At 43.8% G+C, this 22884-nt stretch overlaps 1 protein-coding gene across 2 annotated transcripts in view; it reads right to left on the bottom strand.

Moving 5' to 3' along the window:
• Positions 1–4361: 4361 nt before the first annotated feature.
• The window catches only part of MTHFD1 (methylenetetrahydrofolate dehydrogenase, cyclohydrolase and formyltetrahydrofolate synthetase 1), a 60561-nt gene continuing 42038 nt past the window's right edge, over positions 4362–22884 (bottom strand). The window contains exons 17-28 of one of the 2 annotated variants that reach the window (NM_001083477.1): positions 21673–21749; positions 20918–21058; positions 19380–19448; positions 19013–19124; positions 18780–18919; positions 16281–16322; positions 13660–13760; positions 12577–12754; positions 10180–10287; positions 9502–9654; positions 5996–6089; positions 4362–4613 (exon numbers count right to left, since the gene is read on the bottom strand). In NM_001083477.1, coding sequence (NP_001076946.1) covers positions 6000–6089; positions 9502–9654; positions 10180–10287; positions 12577–12754; positions 13660–13760; positions 16281–16322; positions 18780–18919; positions 19013–19124; positions 19380–19448; positions 20918–21058; positions 21673–21749 — 1211 coding nt within the window. In that variant the 3' untranslated portion in view covers positions 4362–4613; positions 5996–5999. The remainder of the gene's footprint in view (positions 4614–5995; positions 6090–9501; positions 9655–10179; positions 10288–12576; positions 12755–13659; positions 13761–16280; positions 16323–18779; positions 18920–19012; positions 19125–19379; positions 19449–20917; positions 21059–21672; positions 21750–22884) is intronic. The other variant, XM_059890505.1, reaches the window with a different exon arrangement.

Raw genomic sequence — 22884 nt, 5'->3', positions numbered from 1 at the left:
CCAGGGAAGTCAGTGCTTAGAAGGCGGGTAGAAATGATCCAATCTGTGTGCTGAACACAGTTCAGAACGCAGGAACCCAGCTTCACCCATCCTTTATACCTTGTATAGATTTCCAAGATTAAGTGGCTTACAAGTTACCCGTGTTTCCCTTCAGTATGTTCCTAGATGTCTGCTTAACCTTGTCCCTCTCAGTTAAGTGGAGGGTGGAGAACTGGAGCCCTGTTCCTCACAACTCCAGTCCTGATCAGAGCAAGGGTACTGGCATTATCTACTCTCCTGCCTGACTGGAGGGTAGATTCAGTTTAGCTGTTGTGTATTTTGACACATTTTGAGTCTTTATTTACAGATTCTTAAACTTTAGTGAAAAGCACCATAAGCATTTATTTGAATACATAATCCATTGTGTGCTATATATTAACACCAATGAAAGGTGTTGCAGTGAGTGACTTGCTTTGGGTTTAATATGACATACAAGGGCACTCCTGGGAGCTCCAGAGGTGAGGTCCTCCAGGATGCTCAGCTCCTCTCTCCTCCTCTGGCCCCTCCCATGCACACCCCCAGATGAAGAACTCATTAAGATGGAGGGAAGAATTTCTGAAAAGTAGTTGTACTTATCTTTTTTCTTTTATAGGATCATGATACTTTATAGGTAAACCTCAGTTACCCATTTGGGGATGTTTTTCCAGGAATATATTTTACTTTTGTTAAGATTCTATAGCTTTATCTGAGACTTATTAAGCAAAGAACTATTAGCACACAAAGGTAAAGCTGAATCTAATCTGTCAAGATCTTAGAGACAAAAGCTGTAAAACAGGAAAATCCATAAGCATTTATAAGCACCAATTTATAGTAGTTATAATTAAGAGTTCAATTTCTTTGTTTATTCAGCAAATATATGTGAAGATGTCTCAGATGGGTTACTGACCCTGCTGTTAGTTTTGAACTTTAAACAAATCAAAAGAAATCCATGTCATTCATAACTAACTGAGATGCTATTATTGAGATACAAATTTTCCTAAATCTAGCAGATTTGGGAGTTTGCAGCAATTTCAAGCAAAAATAAGATGAGCTTATCTAGATGAAGACAGGGTAGAATAGCTGTCTTATTAGGAAGTAACTGGAAATGAAATAAGCAACAGATTAAAACAATAAAGGTCATCTTAATGACATAGATCTTATTCCATGGGCTTTTCTTAAAAAAAAAAAACTCATAAGTGGTTTGGGGTGAGAGGTGAATTGATTTTGTATTTGAAGGGCAGATTTCTTTAAGGTGTATTACATATAACTCATCTCCAACCTCCAAGACACACACAGTATAGAATCATAAATAAAATACTGTATTGTGGTTTTTCTTTAGAATGTAACTAGAACCCAATGCTAAGTCAGAGTTTCAAAAAATATATCCAGTACCTCATACATGAAAGAAACCTGTCATCCTTGAACTCATTTAAGTGACAATTAGTAAGTAAACCCGTATCATTGTCTGCTATTCCATTAGTAGCTTTTTATTATATAATGAGAAACAGGCTCTAAATATATCTTCAATCTGATGAGATATCCAGTACCTCATACATCTGATGAGATATCCAGTACCTCATACAATCTGATGAGATATCCAGTACCTCATACATGTGATGAGATATCCAGTACTTCATACATGAAAGAAACCTGTCATCCTTGAACTCATTTAAGTGACAGTAAGTAAACCCATATCATTGTCTGCTATTCCATTAGTAGCTTTTTATTATATAATGAGAAACAGGCTCTAAATATATCTTCAATCTGATGAGAAATTACCCTACCTACAGCTTATCTTGTTAATATCACCAGATACAGTGTGCCAATAAAATCGCTTGTTTATCTGATCTCTACAGATGATACCATTTCTCCCATTCTAGTCCCTATCCACCCACAGCCTGGGTCTGCAGTTACCAAAAATGGTTTATAACTCCTTGGTAATAATTCTTACATGTTATGAGACCTCCTGGGAATAAGCCCTCCACTTCCCTTCCCCGGTACACCATTAAATGAATATGGCTGCAGCTCTCTGCTGGTTTGATCTGTTTCCGGACACCACCAGGGTTGCCCCAGCCAACGTAAACTCGACACTAATTCTGCTGCAATCTGCTTTACTTGACAGCACATAAACATTTTCTTCCTTGAATTGAGAATGTATATACATCTTCATTACACAGCAAGCCTCTGTGCAGATCGGAGGAGATGCAATCTGTTTATCAGTAACATTAAAATATAGGGAGGGAAACCATTAACCACTCAGGGTCAGAGCAGGGACAGGGAGGTCAGTGATCTTGAAGGATGCCTAGGCCCAAAGGAAAGACACTAGTCCTTCTCTGGCTACACACACTATTCCAAGGCCACTAATGCTTGGCAGTAAGACTTTTTTTTTTTTTTTTTTTGGCAGTAAGTCTTGAGTTCAGGTCTTCAGATAGCCTGCAGTTATATTTTGTTCTTTATGCCTTCTCTTGACCTTCAAATACTGGGTAAAAAACCTATTTATTGTATTGAAAGTGAGTTGCTCAGTCGTGTCCAACTCTTTGTGACCCCAAGGACTATACAGTCACTCTCCAGGCCAGAATACTGGAGTGGGTGGCCATTCCCTTCTCCAGAGGATCTTTCCAACCCAGGGATCGAACCCAGTTCTCCCACATTGCAGCTGAGCCACCAGGGAAGCCCATTTATGTATTAGGGCTTTGTTTATAATCTTTGTCTTCCCACCAGTTGTGTTCAGTATTTCTAGAAATATTAAAGATTAAGCCCACACGGCTGGGGCTTCCTTGGAAGTCCAGTGGTTAGGACTCTGTGAGTTCCACTGCAGGGGCCACGAGTTTGATCCCTGGTCTGGGAACTAAGACCGCACAAGCTGTGCAGCACAGCTAAAACACACATACGACAAACAAAACCCACATGGCTTTTGGTGATACGAGAAAGCCTAAATTTTAAAGATGATCTTCAGGTCACCTAGACTAACAATACACTGCTTTACTCTCTTGTTTACAAACTGAATTCCCAGCAGGTCCCATTCCAGATGAGGTTTTATAGGACATTAAAAAAAAAAACCCACTGGAAATAGTGAACTCTGTGCAGACGGCCCCGGGGATGCTTTCTAACAGGAACTGACATCACTGAGTGTGTATGATGCGCCAGGAAGCGTGCAAGGCGTGATGGAGCTGGGGCTCCGTGCTTTGACCCCCTCTGCCATATGCCTATGCTGTCGTTTCTTTAGACTGTGAAACTGACAGTATTACAACATTGATATGAACAACCTAGGGGATTAAAAATAATAAAACCAAGGACACCAGGAAAAACACTGCTCTGCAATGCTAACTGTGCAGCACTGGCACCAGTGTGGATGTGACATCTTCTGGAAGGGCCCAATGCAGGAAGAGAAAGGGGAAAGAGAAGGAAAAATGGCACAACAGAGATGGACGATAAACAAAGAGAAGGGAAAACATTTGAGGGGGAAAAAACATCCTGTAGGGAGGGCTAGAGAGCTCAGGCACAGGGTAGAAGCTAAATAATCATTCGCAGAGCCAAAAGAGCCATCCTACGGTTAATACTGTATAACCATCCTTCCCGAGGACTTTTAAAAATGAATGATGCTGGGGGCTTCCCTGGTGGTCCAGTGCCTAGGACTCTGAGCTCCCAATGCAGGGGGCCCAGGTTTGATCCCTGGTCAGGGAACCAGATCCCACATGCTGCATCTAAGACCTGGCAAAGCCAAATAAATAAATAAATAATATATACATTAAAAAAAAGAATGGTGCTGAAGCTGTGATAGCAATGGGAATTCTAAGGAAGTTCAGGATAAAAACCTATATAAGCAATACTTTCTCAGAGTTAAAAAAAAAAAAAAAAAGGGCAATATTTTGGGCTTCCCTGGTGGTCCAGTGGTTACGACTCCAAGCTTCCAGAGCAGACGGCATGGGTTCAATCCCTGGTTGGGGAGGTTTCACATGCACACAGTGTAGCAAAGGAAAAAAAAAAAAAAAGTAGTTCCCAAAAAACTAGACTGACTGACTGACCAAGGTAATGAGGCCAAGAAAGCATTAAAAAAAACAACAACTCTCTCTCTATATATACACATATATATATATGTACATGACAAAAAGGCATGTTCTCCAAATTCCATTTCTCCCTCAGCCCTCTAAGGAGGTCTCCTTATTATGTGTCCTCCCAGAAACACACAAGCACGCACGCATCGTTCCCCCTTTAAACACAACGTATCCTAAGGTACACACTAGCACTGGCTGCTTCTGTTGTGGCAGAGGTCTCCCAGATCACAGGGGAAAGCAGAGCTAAGGCAACAGACTGTTAAATGCTACAATTTCTATTTGAACACGGAGACTGAAAAATTATTTACTTTTATTCCAGGGATTCAGTAAGGTAATTAGACGTGTACATGATTCAGGTTAATTTATACACAATGATGCAAATTAAAACTGAAGAAAGGCTTCTGGGGAAACTCCCACTACTCATTTCAGAAGACCTTTGGGGGCAGGGACTGACTTCTCTTGATTTCCCCACACTTCCTGACAGGAAGCCTGAATAAACAGCAGCCAAACTTTCAAACCAGCTTCTTGAAGACGGACAATCTAGAAAGACAAAGAGACAAGAAACAGTTTTCTCTAAGCACTGAAATATCTCCTCTTCCTGTCCACACCACACTATCATCTTCTACCGCTGCTGAAGTTGTTAACACTGACCTCCTTCCTCACTGTCAACACTTCTGTCCACAGACCTGAAAACAACGTACAGGATTTACACTATGGCTGTGTGAATACTGTCTAAGTCCAGACCAAGGATGTGTAAGTCCAGACCAAGCATGGGCCATGACATTTCCAACGTCACACATGCCTCCTGAAGAACAGCGCTTCCCCAGCACCAAGCACAGGTGTCTGTGCTTCTGTGACAACCATCCGTACAGCTGCCTAGATGATAGCCATGGTTGGCTTCCACCTGGACCCTGACTTTCTTAGACAATGTGAGAGCCTTTCTTTTGCATAATTACCCTTTTGACACCCTTGTCTTAGCTCTCTTTAGTCTTTCCTCCCTCCTTCTATTGCATCTGGGACTTGTAACTCTGGGTCACTTGCAGTCCTCAGGACTCCCCTTCATTAAGTCCAGATTAAGATTTGATCTTCTGAAAACCATGTCTTCCTTTGTCCTGGTTTGGTCCTCATTTTGCTGGAGTAAACTGCTAAATCCCTTCCGAGGAAGGGATGTGGGAGCAGCAAGCCTGCGCCTGTCTGAGAACACCTGGACAGTTTTAGTGGAGTGTAAATACAGGTGGCAAGTCACCTTTCCTCGTGAGTGTGGAGGGCTTTCCTCCACTGTCTAGAAGCCTCTTACTACTGGGAAGACAAGGGTTCAGTCTAATTCTCACTTCTTTCACAGGCCAGCCATTTTTTCTTCTCTGGAGAAGGGTTTTTAGGATTTTCATCTTTAATGTTTTTGAGATTTCACCTGGTATGTCCAGGAGTAGCTCACTCATCGTGAGGAGTACTTTGAGGCCCTTCATTTAAGACCCCAAGAATTCCTGGACTGCTTCCGCTTCCTTCTCTCATCTACTTTCTAGGACATTTACTCACTCCTGCCTGCCGTCCATTCAGAGTATACAGACCTTCAGCTGCTCCTGCCCTCCAGTGTGCCATCAGCTCCAAGCCCAGAGTCTCCTGGGGCTCCAAAGAGGTCTAACCTTCACTGGGGTCCCTCCACAATTCATCAGATGGTGCCTCTCCCCTTGATGCTGCTAATTTGTGATGAACCCTGCTCTTCTTCCAAAAATGTAAGGAAATATAAATATTTCACTTACTGGGTACTGCCAATGCTCACTACTACGGCCTCTCCTCTCACTGATGTCTGGGAAGGAATCTTAAATTATGAAATCTGCATTTTCATAGCTTTAGATGGAATCCGATAATTCATAAATATGCCTCATAAGGAAAAAGCAAAACTTCTGCCAGTAATGACTTACCTGTTTAGAAGAGCCCATTCACCTGCTCAGTTTCAGGGTCCAAATCAATATCATAGAAACAGGGCCGAGTAGGGAGTCCAGGCATGGTGCTCATCTAGGAGATGTGAAATAGCATTAAAAACAAACTAAACCGGGTCTTTTCCTTCATGCTCCTTTCAGTTAGAAAGCCCAAGACACAATATTATTTTACAGTTATCCATAAAGCAGTACTCTTCGTGTTACAAATTAAAAACCAAGTCACTGATTCTGTTCTGATCTCAAGAGAAAACCCTCGAGTCCTCCAGCAAACCAGTCGCCAGTCTTCCCTCTGGGCTCCCACACGGACAGCTGCAACAGGAGGCTGAGGGTGAGTTTGCACCTTCGCCCCACAATGGCAAGTGCTGGGAGGCTAAGCCAGTTATTCACCCCCTTGGTTCTCACACTGAAACACCAAAAGGAGGTGCAGGCTTGTCTGCTATTTAATTTTGTTTTAAAGAGTCTTGAGATGATACTGGTATTATATATTTGCTTCAGTAACAAAAGATTAGCAATCAGTATCCTTTAACTTGGGCCATGACGTTGCTGGACACAATCTAGATGGTTTTACAATCACTGTTACTACTAGTCCAATCTGGCTTTCTAAAACTGAGCTTGCAATGCTTATGGATTTTATTTATACTTGTTTCTTCTGAAGAGTTGGCTTTGACAAATACCTACTTAGATATAAATTTGTAAAGTCTTGTCAGTGAAAACTCAGTATATTTTAACCTGGAACAACATCCTTTATAAAGAATACATACATACAAGTTTCAAATCAGATCCAGACAGGAGGCGAGACTAAATGGAACTTCTACAACTTTACTATAAAAGTGTCATAGAAAAGGATGAGTCACCTTCCATAACACAAAATACATATACTTTAGAAAACCTGATTCTGACATCTGAGTGTCAGTCAACACTCCTGAGAACACACTATATGGAGCTCATGTTGGTTTTTAGTCTCAAATTCTGTAAGAGAAGCAAGTGCTGAGTGTGGGGACGAGGAAGAAAAAGGGAGCCTGAAGATGACATTATAAAGATAAAGGACAGGTGCCCACTGATGTAGACATGCATGTGCAAGTTGGCAGAAAATTCTGAAGATGTTCCCCCAAATAGTAATTAGCAGGATTTTCAGTACTTTTATTCTTTTCCAAGTAGGACTTTTTCCCCTTAGACACTGGTCATATCGATAATCAGAAAACAGTTTTAAATAAGATTATATATATACATATAGGAACTTAGATTAAAAAAAAACCTCCAAAAAGAAACCACCACCCCGTGAATTAGTACATAAAACGTTCAAATCCTCTAAGCCTCATTCAGGCCCCAACAGCAATTAGGCAGCAGGAAGAACAGTCATCATCAAGCCATCTAGATTTTGTGTGGAAACGTGTTGGTCCAAGCGGGCTTCTAATGTGAGTTTGTCTAGATGAGACTGCTGTGGAGCTGGGCAGGCTGTGCTCCTTTCCGAACTGCAGGCCTGAAACTTCCAGTTTCGCTTTTGTCTCCACAGCCACCCTTCTGCATGCACACATCAGAAGTGACAACACTGTTCTGCTTCTTCAGCTGCCAGCTGCTAACAGTTTCTCCAGAATCAATGTACGTTCTACAATATCCAAGGTGCTGGATAAATGGTTTAGAGTTCTTATTAAAAGGGGATTTTGACAAACCCTGAGCATTGATGAATGCTGTCACCAGAGCGAGGCCTCTGGCCTCTGGAGGGGCTGAGGGACACTGGCTTGCAGGCCCGTCTGGCCACCACTGTGACGTGGTGACGCTGCCCCAGAGCGCTGCGAGGAGCAGGGCTCACACCTCTTGTTGTTGTTTGGTCGCTCAGTCATGTCCGACTCTTTGTGACCTTTTGGACTAGCCTGACAGGCTCCTTTGCCCATGGAATTTCCCAGGCAAGAATACTGGAGTGGGTTGCCATTTCCTTCTCCAGGGCATCTTCCCAATCCAGGGATCCAACCAGTGTCTCCTGCTTGGCAGGCAGATTCTTTACCACTGAGACACCTGAACTATCCTGAGGCCCAAACCAGCAGAGCTGAAAATGAATTTGGCTTTAACCGTCTGTACTTCCGACTGTAATATTGCCTCCTACTGCCTTCTTACTAAACTGAAAGAAGTTCCAAAAGGAGATGTATTGATTTCTTTACTTGTGTACTGGCTTAGTTCACTATTTCAATCCTGTTATTTCAGGTAAGAAAAAGCTGCAGATATACTGGTTGGCCAAAAAGTTCATTTGGGTTTTTCTGTACATCTCAAGCGAATTTTCTGGCCAACCAAATAGGCTACTGGGCAGATCTGTGGGGGAGACCTGGGCACAGGATCAATACAGACTTTGGGACAGAGTCCAAACTAACTAACAAAGTCAGTCCAAATCATGCCCGTAACCTCTCCTCTACTTCCCAATTAGCAATTTTCCTCCTAAAACATGTATGAAACCTGTAAGACAAGGAAGGATTTGAAAATTAATTCATCTCAAAGCGTAAATAATCAGCCATAGAAAGGAACGCATTTGAGTCAGTTCTAATGAGGTGGATGAACCTAGAACCTATTATACAGAGTGAAGTGAGTCAGAAAGAGAAAGATAAATATTGTTTCTAATGTACATATACAGAATCTAGAAAAATGGTTCTGAAGAATTTATTTACAGGGCTGCAGTGGAGAAACAGACACAGAGAACAGACTTAAGGACATGGGAGAGAGGAGGAGAGGGTTAGATGTAAGCAAAGAGCAACATGGAAACTTACATTACCATATGTAAAATAGATAGCCAATGGAAATTTGCTATATGGCTCAGGAAACTCAAACAGGGGCTCTGTATCAACCTAGAGTGGTGGGATGGGGAGGGAGATGGGAGGAAGGTTCAAAAGGGAGGGGGTATATGTATACCTATGGCTGATTCATGTTGAGGTTTCACAGAAAACAACAAAATTCTGTAAAGCAATTATCCTTCAATAAAAAAAATTAATTAAAAAAAGAAGAAAAAAGCATAAATAAGCCGCCTTATCTTTCTTATCTATAGCTTCATTTACACTTTAAGGGGCAAATTCTTTACTCAAGAATGGTTAATTCCCTGAATTTCAGGCATAAGCTCCAGGCCTATTGATAAGACCCAGGAGGTGCAGAGTCTCAAACAGGCTACTGGGAGGACTAAGTTAGTCTGTAAAAGGTGCCCAATAAAAGTCAGCTGTGATTATATACAACAGTACTGTACAAAGCCTATGAATTAGGCCCATCCGGGATTCAGACAAGGTCACACTGCCACCGGGAAACAATTATTATTCAGTACAAGCAGTCATGGCATCATCCTTGAACTGAGACCAAGATGGTCCACGGCTAGACAATTTATCGTAATGGGTCCGACTCCAGCTTTCTCCTTAGCAATGAACTCTGCTAATTAGGCATTTATGTAATGTTTACAGTAATCGATTTAAGAAGCACTGATGAACAAGCGGTCCTCTCTGCTTGCAGCACTCACTCACCGTTCCCACCAGAGGGTACAGAAAGCCGGCCCCCACGCTGGCGCGGATGTCGCGAATGGGCAGGACGAAGCCAGTGGGCACACCTTTTAGCTCTGGGTTGTGAGACAAGGACAAGTGTGTCTTGGCCATGCAGATGGGCAGATTCCCAAAGCCCTGGGCAAAGATGGGAACAGAAGTGGGAGAAGTGAAAAGCTGGCAATGCAACGCAGAACATCTGGGCACTGTGCTTCTGCAGTTTACCTGAAACACCCAACTCCCTTTATGTCCATGTCTGTGTCACCGCTCTCCTCCAGCTTAGTCATTATAAATTAAAAAAAAAAATCCTTCTTGGGCAAAGGAGTGGAGCCCGCACAACTATATCCCACAAATGAACATTTCACTTTCATTTATATAACCGATTAAAATGATAGTCTGGAGCAGAAGTGAAAATATCACTCAAGGCAGGCTCTCAGTGCTTTAGTAAGACATTTCATGTTTCCTCATGACTTTTCTACACTCACATACCACCTCAGGGAAGATAAAGAACTTGGGACTGGACCACCTAATCCATGCTCAGTATTTAAGAGGGGAGATGGCTGCCGCCCAGAGGAGGACAGCAGTGCCTGGTGGGGCTGGGGGAACGCGGGCATTCTGCCTCCAAGACTTGATATTTAAAAAGAGCTGAAAGAACACACCTACCTGCTTTGTGTAGACCTCTGCTTTGTGCTGGGCTTCAGGGAGCAATTCGATGTTGTCAGCTCCATAGATCTTCTGCGCAATAATTCTGATTTTGTCCTCAACTGGGAGCTAATGAGAGAGAGAGGGGAGGGCATGACTAGATACCTGTGAGGACATGAACCTTTACTTACAGTGGTATTCCGGGTCAGAGTCCCTGAAACGGCCACAGATGTTTATACATATACAAGGATGGGCAAATAGTTCAAAGTTTACTGGATTAGAAACGTTTTTTTACTACAAGGTCCCAGATCTTGTAAGCCGAAACTGTCCCACAGGTGTCAAGTTACTGTATGTGTGCATGTGTAAGATTTTACTAGGTACATCATAAACAATATTGCTCAAGAGTAACTATTTCTTCGTAAATAAAAATAACGCTCTAATACTGACCATCAGTCTCCCATCAAAGCAGACTTGGGATACTGTTTATGAAATAAGACAACTGATACCCATTCACAGAACCCCCAGTGTGTACAGATGCTCCCTTTAACACAAATGACTGTCAACTGCTGTTACTTTGGAAATAGTTATAAAAACAAAATCATCCCCATATTTAAACAACAATCTAATGACTTATACGATCAACATACAACAAGGATGGTGGGAAAGGATATGTTTTTCATGGCACTTGTGTAGCGGATAGAGGCCAGGGGTCCAACCAGTGACCTCCAGGTCTAATGAGGAAGCCCAGAGCTGCTTCCTCCAGGGCAAAAACCTTCAGAAGTGGCGTCTGGCCTCTGAAATACTCTTGCAGCCCAGCTCAAGTCACTAAAATTCAAGAGCAAACAGCACAAGGAGAAACTGCCCAAAGGAAATGGGAAAGACAGCTACTCTCACAGGTAACCTGGGGGAGCAAATCACTTAAATTAGGCAGTATGTGACTCCATGGCCCCTAGCAACTAAGGCTAACATTGGGCGAGTTTTGCTTTCTGAAAAGAATAATTACGAAAAGAATTACCTACGAAAACAAGTATTTCCTTTTGAACTAAACTGTGATCATTTATGAGGGGGCTTTGTATAATGGACATGAATAAAGTGAAGCTATTCAATTGTGGCTTTATAAAGATTCAATAGAGATTACTTTCATAGCCTCTTATAACTGGAGCTCTATAAATGCCAAGGCACATTCAGAACTCCTGAAGCAAAAGTACTTTCGTTGAGGAGTGATTTAAGACCAACAGATGCTGAATACGACAAAATGCGACAGCTTCCCGTCTGTCAGATACAAGTTCCAAGTAGAAACGGGTTATGAAGTCCTCATTATCCCACTTCTTCCAGGCCTCCTTCTCACCTCCAAGGACTGGGGTTCCTCACTCAGGCATCGTGGATGCGGGCTTAGAGAAGGTGTCTATAAATGCTCTGTATTTGTGTGCAAATTTCTGTGTATGGCATTTCCCCCAAAGACGTTTGGTTGAACAGGTTTTCAAACCAGTCTATAAAACTAAAGCTCAACAGGAAAATGTCCATTATCAATAGAATGTTAATTAACTGTAATTAAGATATAAGCAGATTAGATCTGCGAGGGACAAAGAAAACAAGAGACTGTTAAAATTCATGAGCAATAGGGTTTGCTTCCTTCTACCTTTTTATGGCTATTTTTGAAAGTCTATGGTCTAGATAACACAAGCAGAACCAGCTGCAGTGTCCATGCCGTGCTCCTAACGAAGCTGGCAGTTGTTGCTGTGGGCGGACTGCTTAATGTCCAATCGCCTTCTGAAGTATATGGACAGAGAGCTGACAGCAAAGCACAACCCTGTAATAAGAACCACCACTTTGTGAACTACCTTTATTGTACCCCAGAATAAGCAGTGCTTCTGCCTGCGCCAGACGTATCATAATTTACTCAGTGACAGAAAGGACGCTGAAGCCTGCCAAGGTACTCTGGTTTCGCGCCTGAGTGCTTCTCTGAACCCCAGGCACCCCGTACCAGGAAAGGTGTGCAGAACCACACTGCTTTCCCCTATGCTGGGAAGCAGTCAGACGACACTTCTCAGCTTGATGTAGCCCAGTGCCAGTTTGCAGTAACACGGCTGGTGCCCTGCTTTAAAGGCTGTGGTTCTCTATGTAAGCCTTTCTCCTGCCAGAAAAGGGGCTGTACTGTGAGTCTTTTCCAAAGTTAGGACGTGAGCCAACCTCCTGGGGTGTTCTTGTCTGGATGCCCTCCTCGGTCAGAAAGCAGCAATGCACATTGTTAAGAAAGCTGTCTGGAGTTGGGCGTCCAGGCTGTGGTCATGTAACTCACCTCCATGAGATGCAAACCCACAGGCTGAAGCTGCTAAACATGGCTCTGAACAGAAGCCTAAACAGAAACTTCGTTGTGCTTTTTTGGTTTATTGTTTTTGCATACAGCAGTTAACCCACCTTGAGGTCATAGAGAAGCTGGAAGCTGCTGGGGGCCGCAGCTGCCCTCTGGACGGCCTCAGCCAGCGCCAGGGCGCCCTTGCCCCCTTCTGCCCAGTGAGTGCACTTCACGGCGTCAAAAGCACCATGTTCTTTGGCGAGGCGGCTGACAAGGTCCAGCTCGGCCTCCGTATCTGTCCTATAAAGGCAGAACTTCATGTTAAAGCACTGAGGATGGGGGAGAGGACAGAATTTGTCATGTTTTTGCCATAAAAATCCACGTGCATTACCCACTGATAAACAGACATGAACAGTAACACTGCTTGGGTTTGAACCCTGACGCCACAATTTACCAGCTGGATGACTTGCAATGTCTTGGTGTCCATGTGGGTAGAATGGGCATAATCACTGCATTTCATGGGATGTCATGAGGCTTAGATGGCAAACACACGCAAGGTACTTAGAACATTCCAGGCACATCATAAGGAATCAATAAACACTAGCTTCTCAAAATTTTTGTTTCCTATTTTGCTGTGGCTAGACCATCAGAACAAGATCAAAACCAGCATGAGAATAACTAAACAACCCATGCAAGTTCTCTTACAGGAACATTTCCAGGTCACTATGCTTAACAAACTGTCAAGACACTCTCCTACCAGACCTGGAGAAATAATGGAACTGTAGGCCCATGACCTTATCTTAGCACAAAAGGCCTTTAGAGACCAGAAAGAACATTTAAGTTCTGGCCTGTGTGTTACCCACTTCACCTGGTGAGGATGGGCACCCACAGGAGCCAAATCTGACTCCGCATGCTCAGCAGGGAGGGTGACAAGTCCCCTGTGACATATGCAGCTCCTGTCATATGGCAGGCTCTCATCAACAGCTCCCAAAGCGAACGCTTGATAACTGACAGCAGCAACTGAAGAAAAGAACAAAGCTAAGAGCTGGGCTGCACATCCGCTCCAGGAGACGTCTGCTGGCCATTTCCCACAGTCTCCCTCAACTCTTTGTTTTATTAATTTATTTTTTAATTGAAGGATAATTGCTTTACAGAATTTTGTTGTGTTCTGTCAAATCCTGCCTCAACTCACACCCCATACGTACTTGAAGGCGTTCACAGCCACTACCACTGGCACGCCAAACATCCTGGCATTTTCAATTTGCTTCTTCAAGTTACTGAAGCCTTTTCCAACCAGCTCCAGGTCCTGCAGAAACAACAGAGGGAGGTCTGGAAGGTTAGAGAGCAGAAGTTAAAACAGCTGCAGGTTCTTCTTAAAAGAGAAACTGTCTCCTTGAGCCAGCAGCCACTTGCTGTCAGGACAAGCCGACAGAGCGCAGGGGCGGTGATGCGTTCCCCAGGCCGCTCCAAGTGACCTGCGACCCTGGAGCAAGCTGTGCTCATGGCCTGGCTGCCCTGAAAGCTGAGATCTGCCTGCGCATCTGCCTCACCATGCCATATCTCGAGCTTATTTGCTGTTTGAAGGGACTCAGATGCCCTTAAATTATATTTGCAACCCGTTTTATAATAGACTGTACGTAGTCCTACGGCACAACGGCACACACTGGCTGTTCGGGATGGCACAGACGCTGCCATCAGAAGGCAGGGCCTGGCATACGGTGCACAAAAAAGCCAAAGTGTCAGTCACTCAGTTGTGTCCAACTTTTTGCAACCCCATGGACTACAGCCCCCCCAGGCTCCTCTGTCTAAGGGATTTCTTAGGCAAGAATACTGGAGTGGGTTGCCATTTTCTCCTCCAGAGGATCTTCCCAACCCAGGGATCGAACCTGGGTCTCCCATACTGCAGGCAGATTCTTTACCGTCTGAGCCACCAGGGAAGCCCTGTGCATGGCATTTGTCAGAAAATGTGGTGTCATCAGGAATGCTTCAAAAGGTTTAAATGAACTCAACCATAATAAGCCTTGTATCAGAAGTAAGATAAATACCATCTTTAAGAACCAAATACTATGAAATTGAAAGGAAAGTAATTAAGGAAGCATTTTAAAATATGCTTCCTGGAGCACTGCCTGCAGCATGAGAAGACTGCAAACAACACAAACCTCCTCCAATAGGGGACTGAGTCAGTGAATTATGATATACACACTCAATAAATATGTATCATGCACATGTCATGAAAAGTGAGATAATCTGTATTAGCACAGAACCTCTCAAAGATGTACTAAAACTGTGAAACTATGAATAGCTTAATTAATGCTATTTTTGGACAAATAAAAAAATACATGTGCATATGCAGGAAATTTTAAATGTTGAGAGATATATACACTAAACCGGGGACTCATATCATATATATTATAATCTTAATTTTTTTATAAAGTGTATGTTATTATATAAGCTTAAAATTCATTAAGTATTTTAACAATGAAAGTATCATGGTCTCATATACAAATATGTACCTAAGACCATGGGTAAAACCCAGCAGTAATAGTGCTTGGTTTATGGACTCCATAAAACCATGGCAGAAAGGGTAAGATACAAGCACAAAACAACCGAGATCATTATAAACATGATTTATGTTTTTTTTCCCTTTAATCACTGAAAACTGAGATTAGAATTTAGTTGACATTCTAAAGAGCACAGCTAATTCTTTACCTCTAGTCACATGAAAACCAATTAATATGTAAGACTGATTGAGAACAGTTTTAAATAAGGCGAATTTCTTAAATGAAGACACCAGCTGGGCCAGTGAGGGGCAGTCACTCTAATTAGACACAGGAAAGGCTGCGGGGTGGCAGGAGGGCCAGAACTGTGAATTCCCCTCCTACGCATGAATCACACAAATGACCATAAAAGGCAAATCATAACTCAGAAGACAGGCAGGCTGAAGGCACCAGCAATGCTTTGCTAGCTGCTTTTGAATTACTTCATTTGGGGGCTGAAAAGTGACCCTGCACTGTCTGACAATTTAAAAGCCTCCAAAAAAGGCAGAGAACTTGAATCAACGGTGATAGCCGCTGACCTTACCGTCTCACATGGTGCCCGCACCTCTCTCAAGACCACCCCAAACTGGCGCCAGAGATGCTTCTCGATGGTAAATGATACGAACATGAGAAGCTCTACACTCAGAATTCTTTGAGCTCCTGCTTACTGCTATAAACCATATCAGTTTATGAAAACCTTGCTTAGAAAAATAACCAGGGTGCTGATCCCATCTTGGCCCTTGACTATGAATTTAAATCTGCAGAGAAAAAAGCATTTGAGAAAATCCCCCTACTTGCCTCTGATTTGAATGGCATTTACAAATCAACCGGTCAATGCAGGGAAGACAAGGAAACTTCCACTAGATTAGTGCATGGTTCCTTATTTCTTTGTAGTGGGGGGTATCCTACAAATCATAGCTTCCCTCTTTAGCCCTGGCCTCTACGCTCTGAATGCCAGTAGCACTCCCCACCTCCAGTTGTAACAATCAAAAATAAATGTCTCTAGACATTCCCAAATATCCTAGGATGGGGGAACTGCTTCTGGTTGAGAATCAACCACTGGTCTAGGGGAGTGGTTTTACCGGTAGCCTATGTAGGCAACTGTTTTATGAGGCATTTCTTCCCTGTTTCATTTAGTCCAGTTGTTCAGCACACTACGGGCCCCTTGCTCCCAGGAACAGCCCTGGGTCATATGACAACCCACTCATTTCCAGATATGCCAGGCTGAGAAATGCTGACTTGGAATGTGGTGCATCCTAGGGCAAGCAATGAGAAGTGACTGAAGTTACCTCCTCTATGTAGGCCTTGGGAAGCGGAAGTCCAGCAGTAACCTGGAAGATAAAGCAGCAAAGTCAGAGGCATTTTTACTTACAGTAAAATTTTAGCTTCTAACAGTGCTTTGCCATCTGTTCAAAGCCAGAAACTGCATCCTTGGGGCAGGGGGCTGGGGGGTGGGGTGGAGGATATACAGCAGTAGAAAGCTGTTTCCTGCCTTAAGGATTTAGAGCAAATGACCAAAACTACGGCACAGAACAAAAGTCACTGCTGTGAGCAGGGTGGGAGACCTTCATGAACTGAATTAAAGAGAGAAGGGACGAATCTATGAAGGCGGGTGGGGGAAGCAATGTGTTTCCCTGCGAAGCACACAGCAGCGGGGGTGGAAGTAGGGCAGAGTATAGGGAAAAAGGCAGCTGTCAGCCCTGCAAGAGCCACCCTGAGACGTCCGCTGTGGAGTCTGAGATGCGCCCAGCAATGTATTCATGAGCCGGTCCACCAAGCCAGCCCACACCTTGTGGAGCTGAAATGGTGCGTGGGGGCTGAACTGGGGCACGTGAGCAGTACAAACAAGAGGGAAACAACACACAAAGATTTTCTTCCTCTACGGTTACAGAGGTACCTGGTGGGGCCTACTGTAAGCACAGGGAAGTGCATGAGGGTGCAGGCGCCGGTCCCAGGGACCCGGCTGGGCAACGGACTAAGAACCCTTCCGAGTGCTCTGCTCCCTTTCCTCAGAGACACCACAGTGCTCCACCTCCAAAAGGGGCCTCAGAGAAGTGGGGCAGGAAGCTGGGACCTGATCCCACTCTCTGGGCCTCACATGGCTCCAGGAGGTACAGGAGCAGCGGGCCAGCCTCCCAACAGAGCTGTGTGAAAAGCTCTCCTCTCAGTGCGGCCAGGTGACACGCTCACGTGATTCCTCAGACCATGAGATCAGGAGGAAGGGAGGCACAAGGGCGTGAGGATGAGTGAGAGGATGGAGGAGGAGAAACGCTGGTTATGATAAGGAAGAGAAAGGGAGTCCATCCTGCAGCCCAGCAGAAAGGGACGTCCTGGGTTAGGAGGGCCACAGGACGAGGAGGACCAGAGAAGTGTGCTGGGCTGTGGCGGCGGTGGTTCTCCCCTTAGTGGGGACCTAAACCTTTCCTGGGGTCCAAGAGGTCAGGACTACTTCCATAACCCTAAGATATTATGGCTCTTTTCACTCTCATTCCCTCAGGATGTCTACAATGGATTTGCCCACAGATTATGCGACATCACAACAGATCAAATGCTGAAGATGAGAATCCAGCAGTCTTTGATTAAGCCAGACACTGAAGAGATCTGAAAAACATACAATGCCCAAATGTTGTTTTGGAAAATAGAGTCACTTAAAAAAACTGTTTATGTAAGCATTTCATTATGTTAATATTTATGCTAAAATTTAATTCCTACTTTGGTAAATATCAGTATACACAACTCACCTAAACAAAAGTTCTTTTAGGCCTTTAATAATTTTAAGTGTGTCAGGAAGGTCTGAGGCCAACATTCTTGAGAACTGCTCTATCAGGAAAAGCCCTGATCACTACACTAAGAAACAGTGATTTTCTTCTGCAGATGAGGGAGGTCTTACTGCTCAAGCTACAAGACCAGCTCCCAGAGGACAGGAATTTAATACTTCATCAACTAATTCCTGAAAGAGAGAGCCGTATCTTCACATGTACACGCTGAAGAAAAGGTTACAACAGTGACAGTGTTCGTCACTCAGTCGTGTCCGACTCTTTGCCGCCCCAGACTGTAGCCCACCAGGCTCCTCTGTCCATGGGATTCTCCAGGCAAGAATACTGGAATGGGCTGCCATTCCCTTCTCCAGGGGATCTTCCCGATCCAGGGATCAAGCTGGGTCTCCTGTATTACAGGTGGATTCTTTACCGTCTGAGCCACTTGGGAAACCCAACAATAGAGCAAAAAGTACAATTTCTAAGCAGTGTGAATAGAGGAAAACACAGTTTCAGGATAGAGCTGAAGGAAAACCGTGATCACCTGTTTCCCCCATCACTGGAGGCAGTCCCAGCATACCTGCCCCTCTTCTCCTCCTCTCCCCAGCCCAGGCTGTTATCAGTCCTGCCTGGCACGCTGACCTCTATCTCAAGCTAAATGGTTTGACTGGCTGGCTGCCAGCAGCACCATTAGAGGGAATGGGACTCAGATGTAAAAAGAACAGTCCGAACAGAAAGGAGTTTTTCGGTAAATATAGCCAAGCACATGTCCTTGGAGGGGTTTGGATATCATCAGGTGTTTTCCTCAGAAAGGTAGGCCACGAGGCCAAACTTGGCCCTCTCCAAGAGCAGGGACTACCTGTGAGTGATGAGACGGCCAGCACAAGAGCCATGTGGACGTGCCCTGCTTTGGTACCCTAATAATCTTAAGGATAAGAGCAGCTTAATGAAGAAACAGGCAGGAGTCATCAGCTTCCTTTTAGCCTTCAGAACATGTCTGAGAATCAGACCCTTCCAATCCCTGATTCTCACCGTGGGGCCACCTCCGTGCATTTTCAGAGCCCTGACAGTGGCGACAAGCACCACCACGTGCGGGCGGAGACCAGAATACCGGCATTTGATGTTAAAGAACTTTTCCATTCCAATGTCTGCTCCGAATCCTGCTTCAGTCACTGTAAGGACAAAAGCAACTGTAAAAATGCTACCCCAGCTCCCTTGATGCTGAAAGAAAAATGGTCTATCACTGATTTTGCAAAAGTACTTGCCTACAAACCCTTCGGGACCGACAAGCTTGAGTGCAATCCTGTCTGCAATGATGGAGGAATTCCCGTGTGCGATGTTGGCAAACGGCCCAGCGTGAACAAACACTGGAGTGCCCTGTGGAAAGCAAGACATCGTGAGCAAAGCTGCCGATCCTGCTTCAAAAGGGACCATTCGGTCAAGGGGAACCAAAATTAGTTGGCATCCAAAAGAAAAAGGGCAAGTATGAAGCCACCTCTTTTATATTTCAGTGCAGTCCCAGTCATAACTGTGAGAAGAATGGGAATAGAGAGATGATCAGGAAAAGAAGTGTCTCCCTAAGGACACTGTGCTTTCCAACCAGTCCAGGACGGCGGGAGTCACTCTGCTCACCTCTAACGTCTGCATGAGATTGGGCTTGATGGCGTCCTTCATAAGGACCGTCAATGCTCCACTCACTCCCTACAAAACAAAAGCACAAACGGTTAATTCCCACCAGGAAAAAACCCTCCCTTTTGAAGCCAAAATTCAACATTCTTAGGTTTTCCATTTTTGGCCATCTTGGACTAATGAATATTTTTACCTAAACTAGACCAGTCATTCATGTACTTATAAAGCTACCAAATACCTTAAAGAAGAATAGAGAATGAAAATGACATTCACATGTAAGTTCTGGAAAAATGTGTAACCCTGGAAACAAGCATCTCAGTGAAGCTCTGGTTACTGATCCATGTGGGGAATCCATTTTAGACAGCATGAAGACACTAGTTCCTAGAATACTGAAGTATAGGTAATTCTGTGGTGTCTGGACTGAAATGGCTATAAACCAAATTTAACATGTGTGTCTTGGGGCCTCTCCAAATTTAACCTGGGGCTTCTCCTGTGGCTCAGTGGTAAAAAAAAAAAAAAAAATCTACCTGCAATGCTGGAGCTGCAGGAGACACAGGTTTGATCCCTGGGTTGGGAAGGTACCCTGGAGAAGGGCATGGTAACCCACTCCAGTATTCTTGCCTGGAGAATCCCATGGACAGAGGAGTCTGATGGGCTACAGCCCATAGGGTTGCAAAGAGTTGGACACGACTGAAGCGACTTAACATGCATGCACGTCCTGTACCTTAAACTGAAATTTACCCAGGAGTTCAACATCAGCTCTCATATATCAGGACCCTCTTTTAAGCCATCCAACCACGGATGAACAAACTGGTATCAATGTAAGATAAAGGTATAGATTTCAATTTCCATGAGTTTCTAGGTTTCTGGTTTGGTGTAAAAATTTAAAGCAATTTTTGTTTTTACATACAGAAACTGTGAAAATAAACAATTAGTATTTCCCCCCTTTTCTGAATTCATCTGACATACCACTAATTGTAGACCAACCATTTTGGTGTGTGTCAACACAAACAGGCTTTTTAAAAATTAATCTAGAGATTATCTCATTTCAAACTTCATATTACCATGTAGACAGTTCCGAAATAATCCTGACGTGGACAACTAGCCAAGTAGGATCATTAGAAGACCTGGTTGAGCTGTTTCCAATATGGTCATCAGTGTGGATATGGGGCCAATGAGCCTCATGATGAGAGGTCTCTGTGCAAGGAGGCCTGTTGCAGGGAGGGGCCAGGATGGGACGCTAAAGACTTGGGACTCTTGATGCTCTCTGAAACTGAAGTCAGACACCCTCTCTTGGAAATATTCACAGGTTGAATATAAATGCTCAAACCATCTGAAAACTGTGGTCTGTTACTGGAGCATACTGCCTGTCACTCTCTGTGGAAGTGTTTTTTATAAATTTCATATTTATTTACCAAGTAAAAAGATCATATGACTTCATTAGTTAACTGCAGTATCTTAACTCCACCATAGTTTGTGTTATCGGTAGCTGCTGAGAGAGGCTGGGAATACAGACACAGAGGAATCACCCCGGGACCCACCAGATCCTCAGTACTGATGGGCTCCCCTTTCTTGCTGGACGCCACCACCATTTTGCCCAGTCTCTCTCTCATGTCTTCTAGAGAACTGGTGAGAGCCAGGACAGCCATGATTTCACTGGCCACGGAGATATCAAACTGGGCCTGTTGGCAGGGAAAAGACACAATAAGGAAAACTGTGTTAAACCTAGAAGTGTGGATTCTCTTTACATCCTAGGCTTAAACAAATAACTTAAAAGGACAGAATAAAAGAACAGTACACGAAGAACTTAATGAAAATAAATAATCCCCTAAGAGCAAACAAGTTTGTAATTAAATATTCCAAGACTTTGAATAGACAGTTTTTAGAAATAAAAGTCCTAGAAGGACCAACAATCCTTCTGGAGGCAGCTTGTGGTTCTGTGATTACGGTTTCCCTAACATACAGGGACTGACACGGAAGCTCTCACACTAAAGAAACATACTGCAAGACGGCCACAAAAAAGAAGCCATTTTAATCAATTTGTGTGCAAGGATATTCACTGGGGGCTCTCCACCTCTAGGAGAAAATGTTGGGGGAAAATACATAGGTGACACATGGGGTTTACTGCAAAAGCTGTCAAGAGCGCTCAATGCCACACACCTACTCGCTCCCACTTTAAAAGGAAGAAGGCGGAACAACACCCGGCAGAATCAATCGATCGGGAAAGGACGGAGGAGGAGAGAAGCAGCAAGGATCCAGTCCCCATGAACTAATCTACTTAGAAAGGAACACTTACCGTCCGTGAGTGCCCCTTCTCCGTTGGAGCCTGTCCGATTGTGATCTTCCTCAGGAATCTATCGTTGGTATCCAGCACTACAGGACAAAGGGAAGACGCAGAAGAAAGATACAGTAGACACAGTAGAAAGGAAAAAGGACCACAGAGTTAAAGGAACTTGTAGAATTGTAAAGCGACAAGTCTAACTTAATGACTATTTGATTTCAAATTTTATGGTAAAGCTAGAATATGGGTTCAAGTTTAGAAATGATGTTCACGTACTGTTAATGTGCAGGAATCAAGGACAGGATTGTAGAGTGGCTTTGTTTACGCTTTCTAGAGAATTCAAACAATTATTAATAACTAGAAATCTGGACTCTGTTTCAAAGCATATTCCAAATTCCACAGAAAACAGAGCAGGTCACACTGTTTCAAAAGGCCAAGGTTTGTGCTGTTCCATGGGATGACTCACTGATTTTACACAACCCTGAGAACCACAGGGGCCATAAACACAGGGCAAGGGCAAGGCCTTTTGAAGCAGGCTGGGTGACAGACCAGCTCTTTCCTTAGTATGTGCAGATGGAATAGTTTCCATTCTGATGGCACAACATCGATCCAATTGCATACCCTTGGAAAACACGGCTTAGATCAATCTGCTAACTACTCTTAATCCCACCGCCTAGGTCTAACTATGGTGAACATTTTAATATATTCCCAATTTTTGTGGACTTCTCTGGTGGCTCAGACGGTAAAGCATCTGTCTATAATGCAGGAGACCCGGGTTCGAGCCCTGGGTTGGGAAGATCCCCTGGAGAAGGAAATGGCAATCCACTCCAGTACTATTGCCTGGAAGATCCCATGGACAGAGGAACCTGGTAGGCTACAGTCTATGGGGTCGAAAAGAGTCGGACACGACTGAGCGACTTCACTTTTCACTTTCACTTTGTTTTTTGTATGACATGCCAAAAATAGCAACAAAACACAAAACGAACAACAGTGGCAAACCCGTTCACACTTTTAGGGTGCATCAAAGAGGAGAGGCTTTTTTAAGGTACTGGATAACATGCTAAATTTTTTCCCATAATACCGTATTTAAACACTAAGAGCAGCGTCTTGTACAGCACTTGGAGACACACATACACCCCATTTTGACAGTGAAGGATGTAATGAGTTGTTGGAGTTTATCCTTTTTTTTTTTTATAGTGTCAAGTTCCTTGTATCTAATTTCTGTGT

The sequence above is a fragment of the Bos taurus genome, chromosome 10 (assembly GCF_002263795.3).
Source record: "Bos taurus isolate L1 Dominette 01449 registration number 42190680 breed Hereford chromosome 10, ARS-UCD2.0, whole genome shotgun sequence".
Classification (NCBI taxonomy): domain Eukaryota; kingdom Metazoa; phylum Chordata; class Mammalia; order Artiodactyla; family Bovidae; genus Bos; species Bos taurus.
Note: the sequence above shows the minus strand (reverse complement) of the source record. Positions and strands in the feature narration are given on the sequence as shown.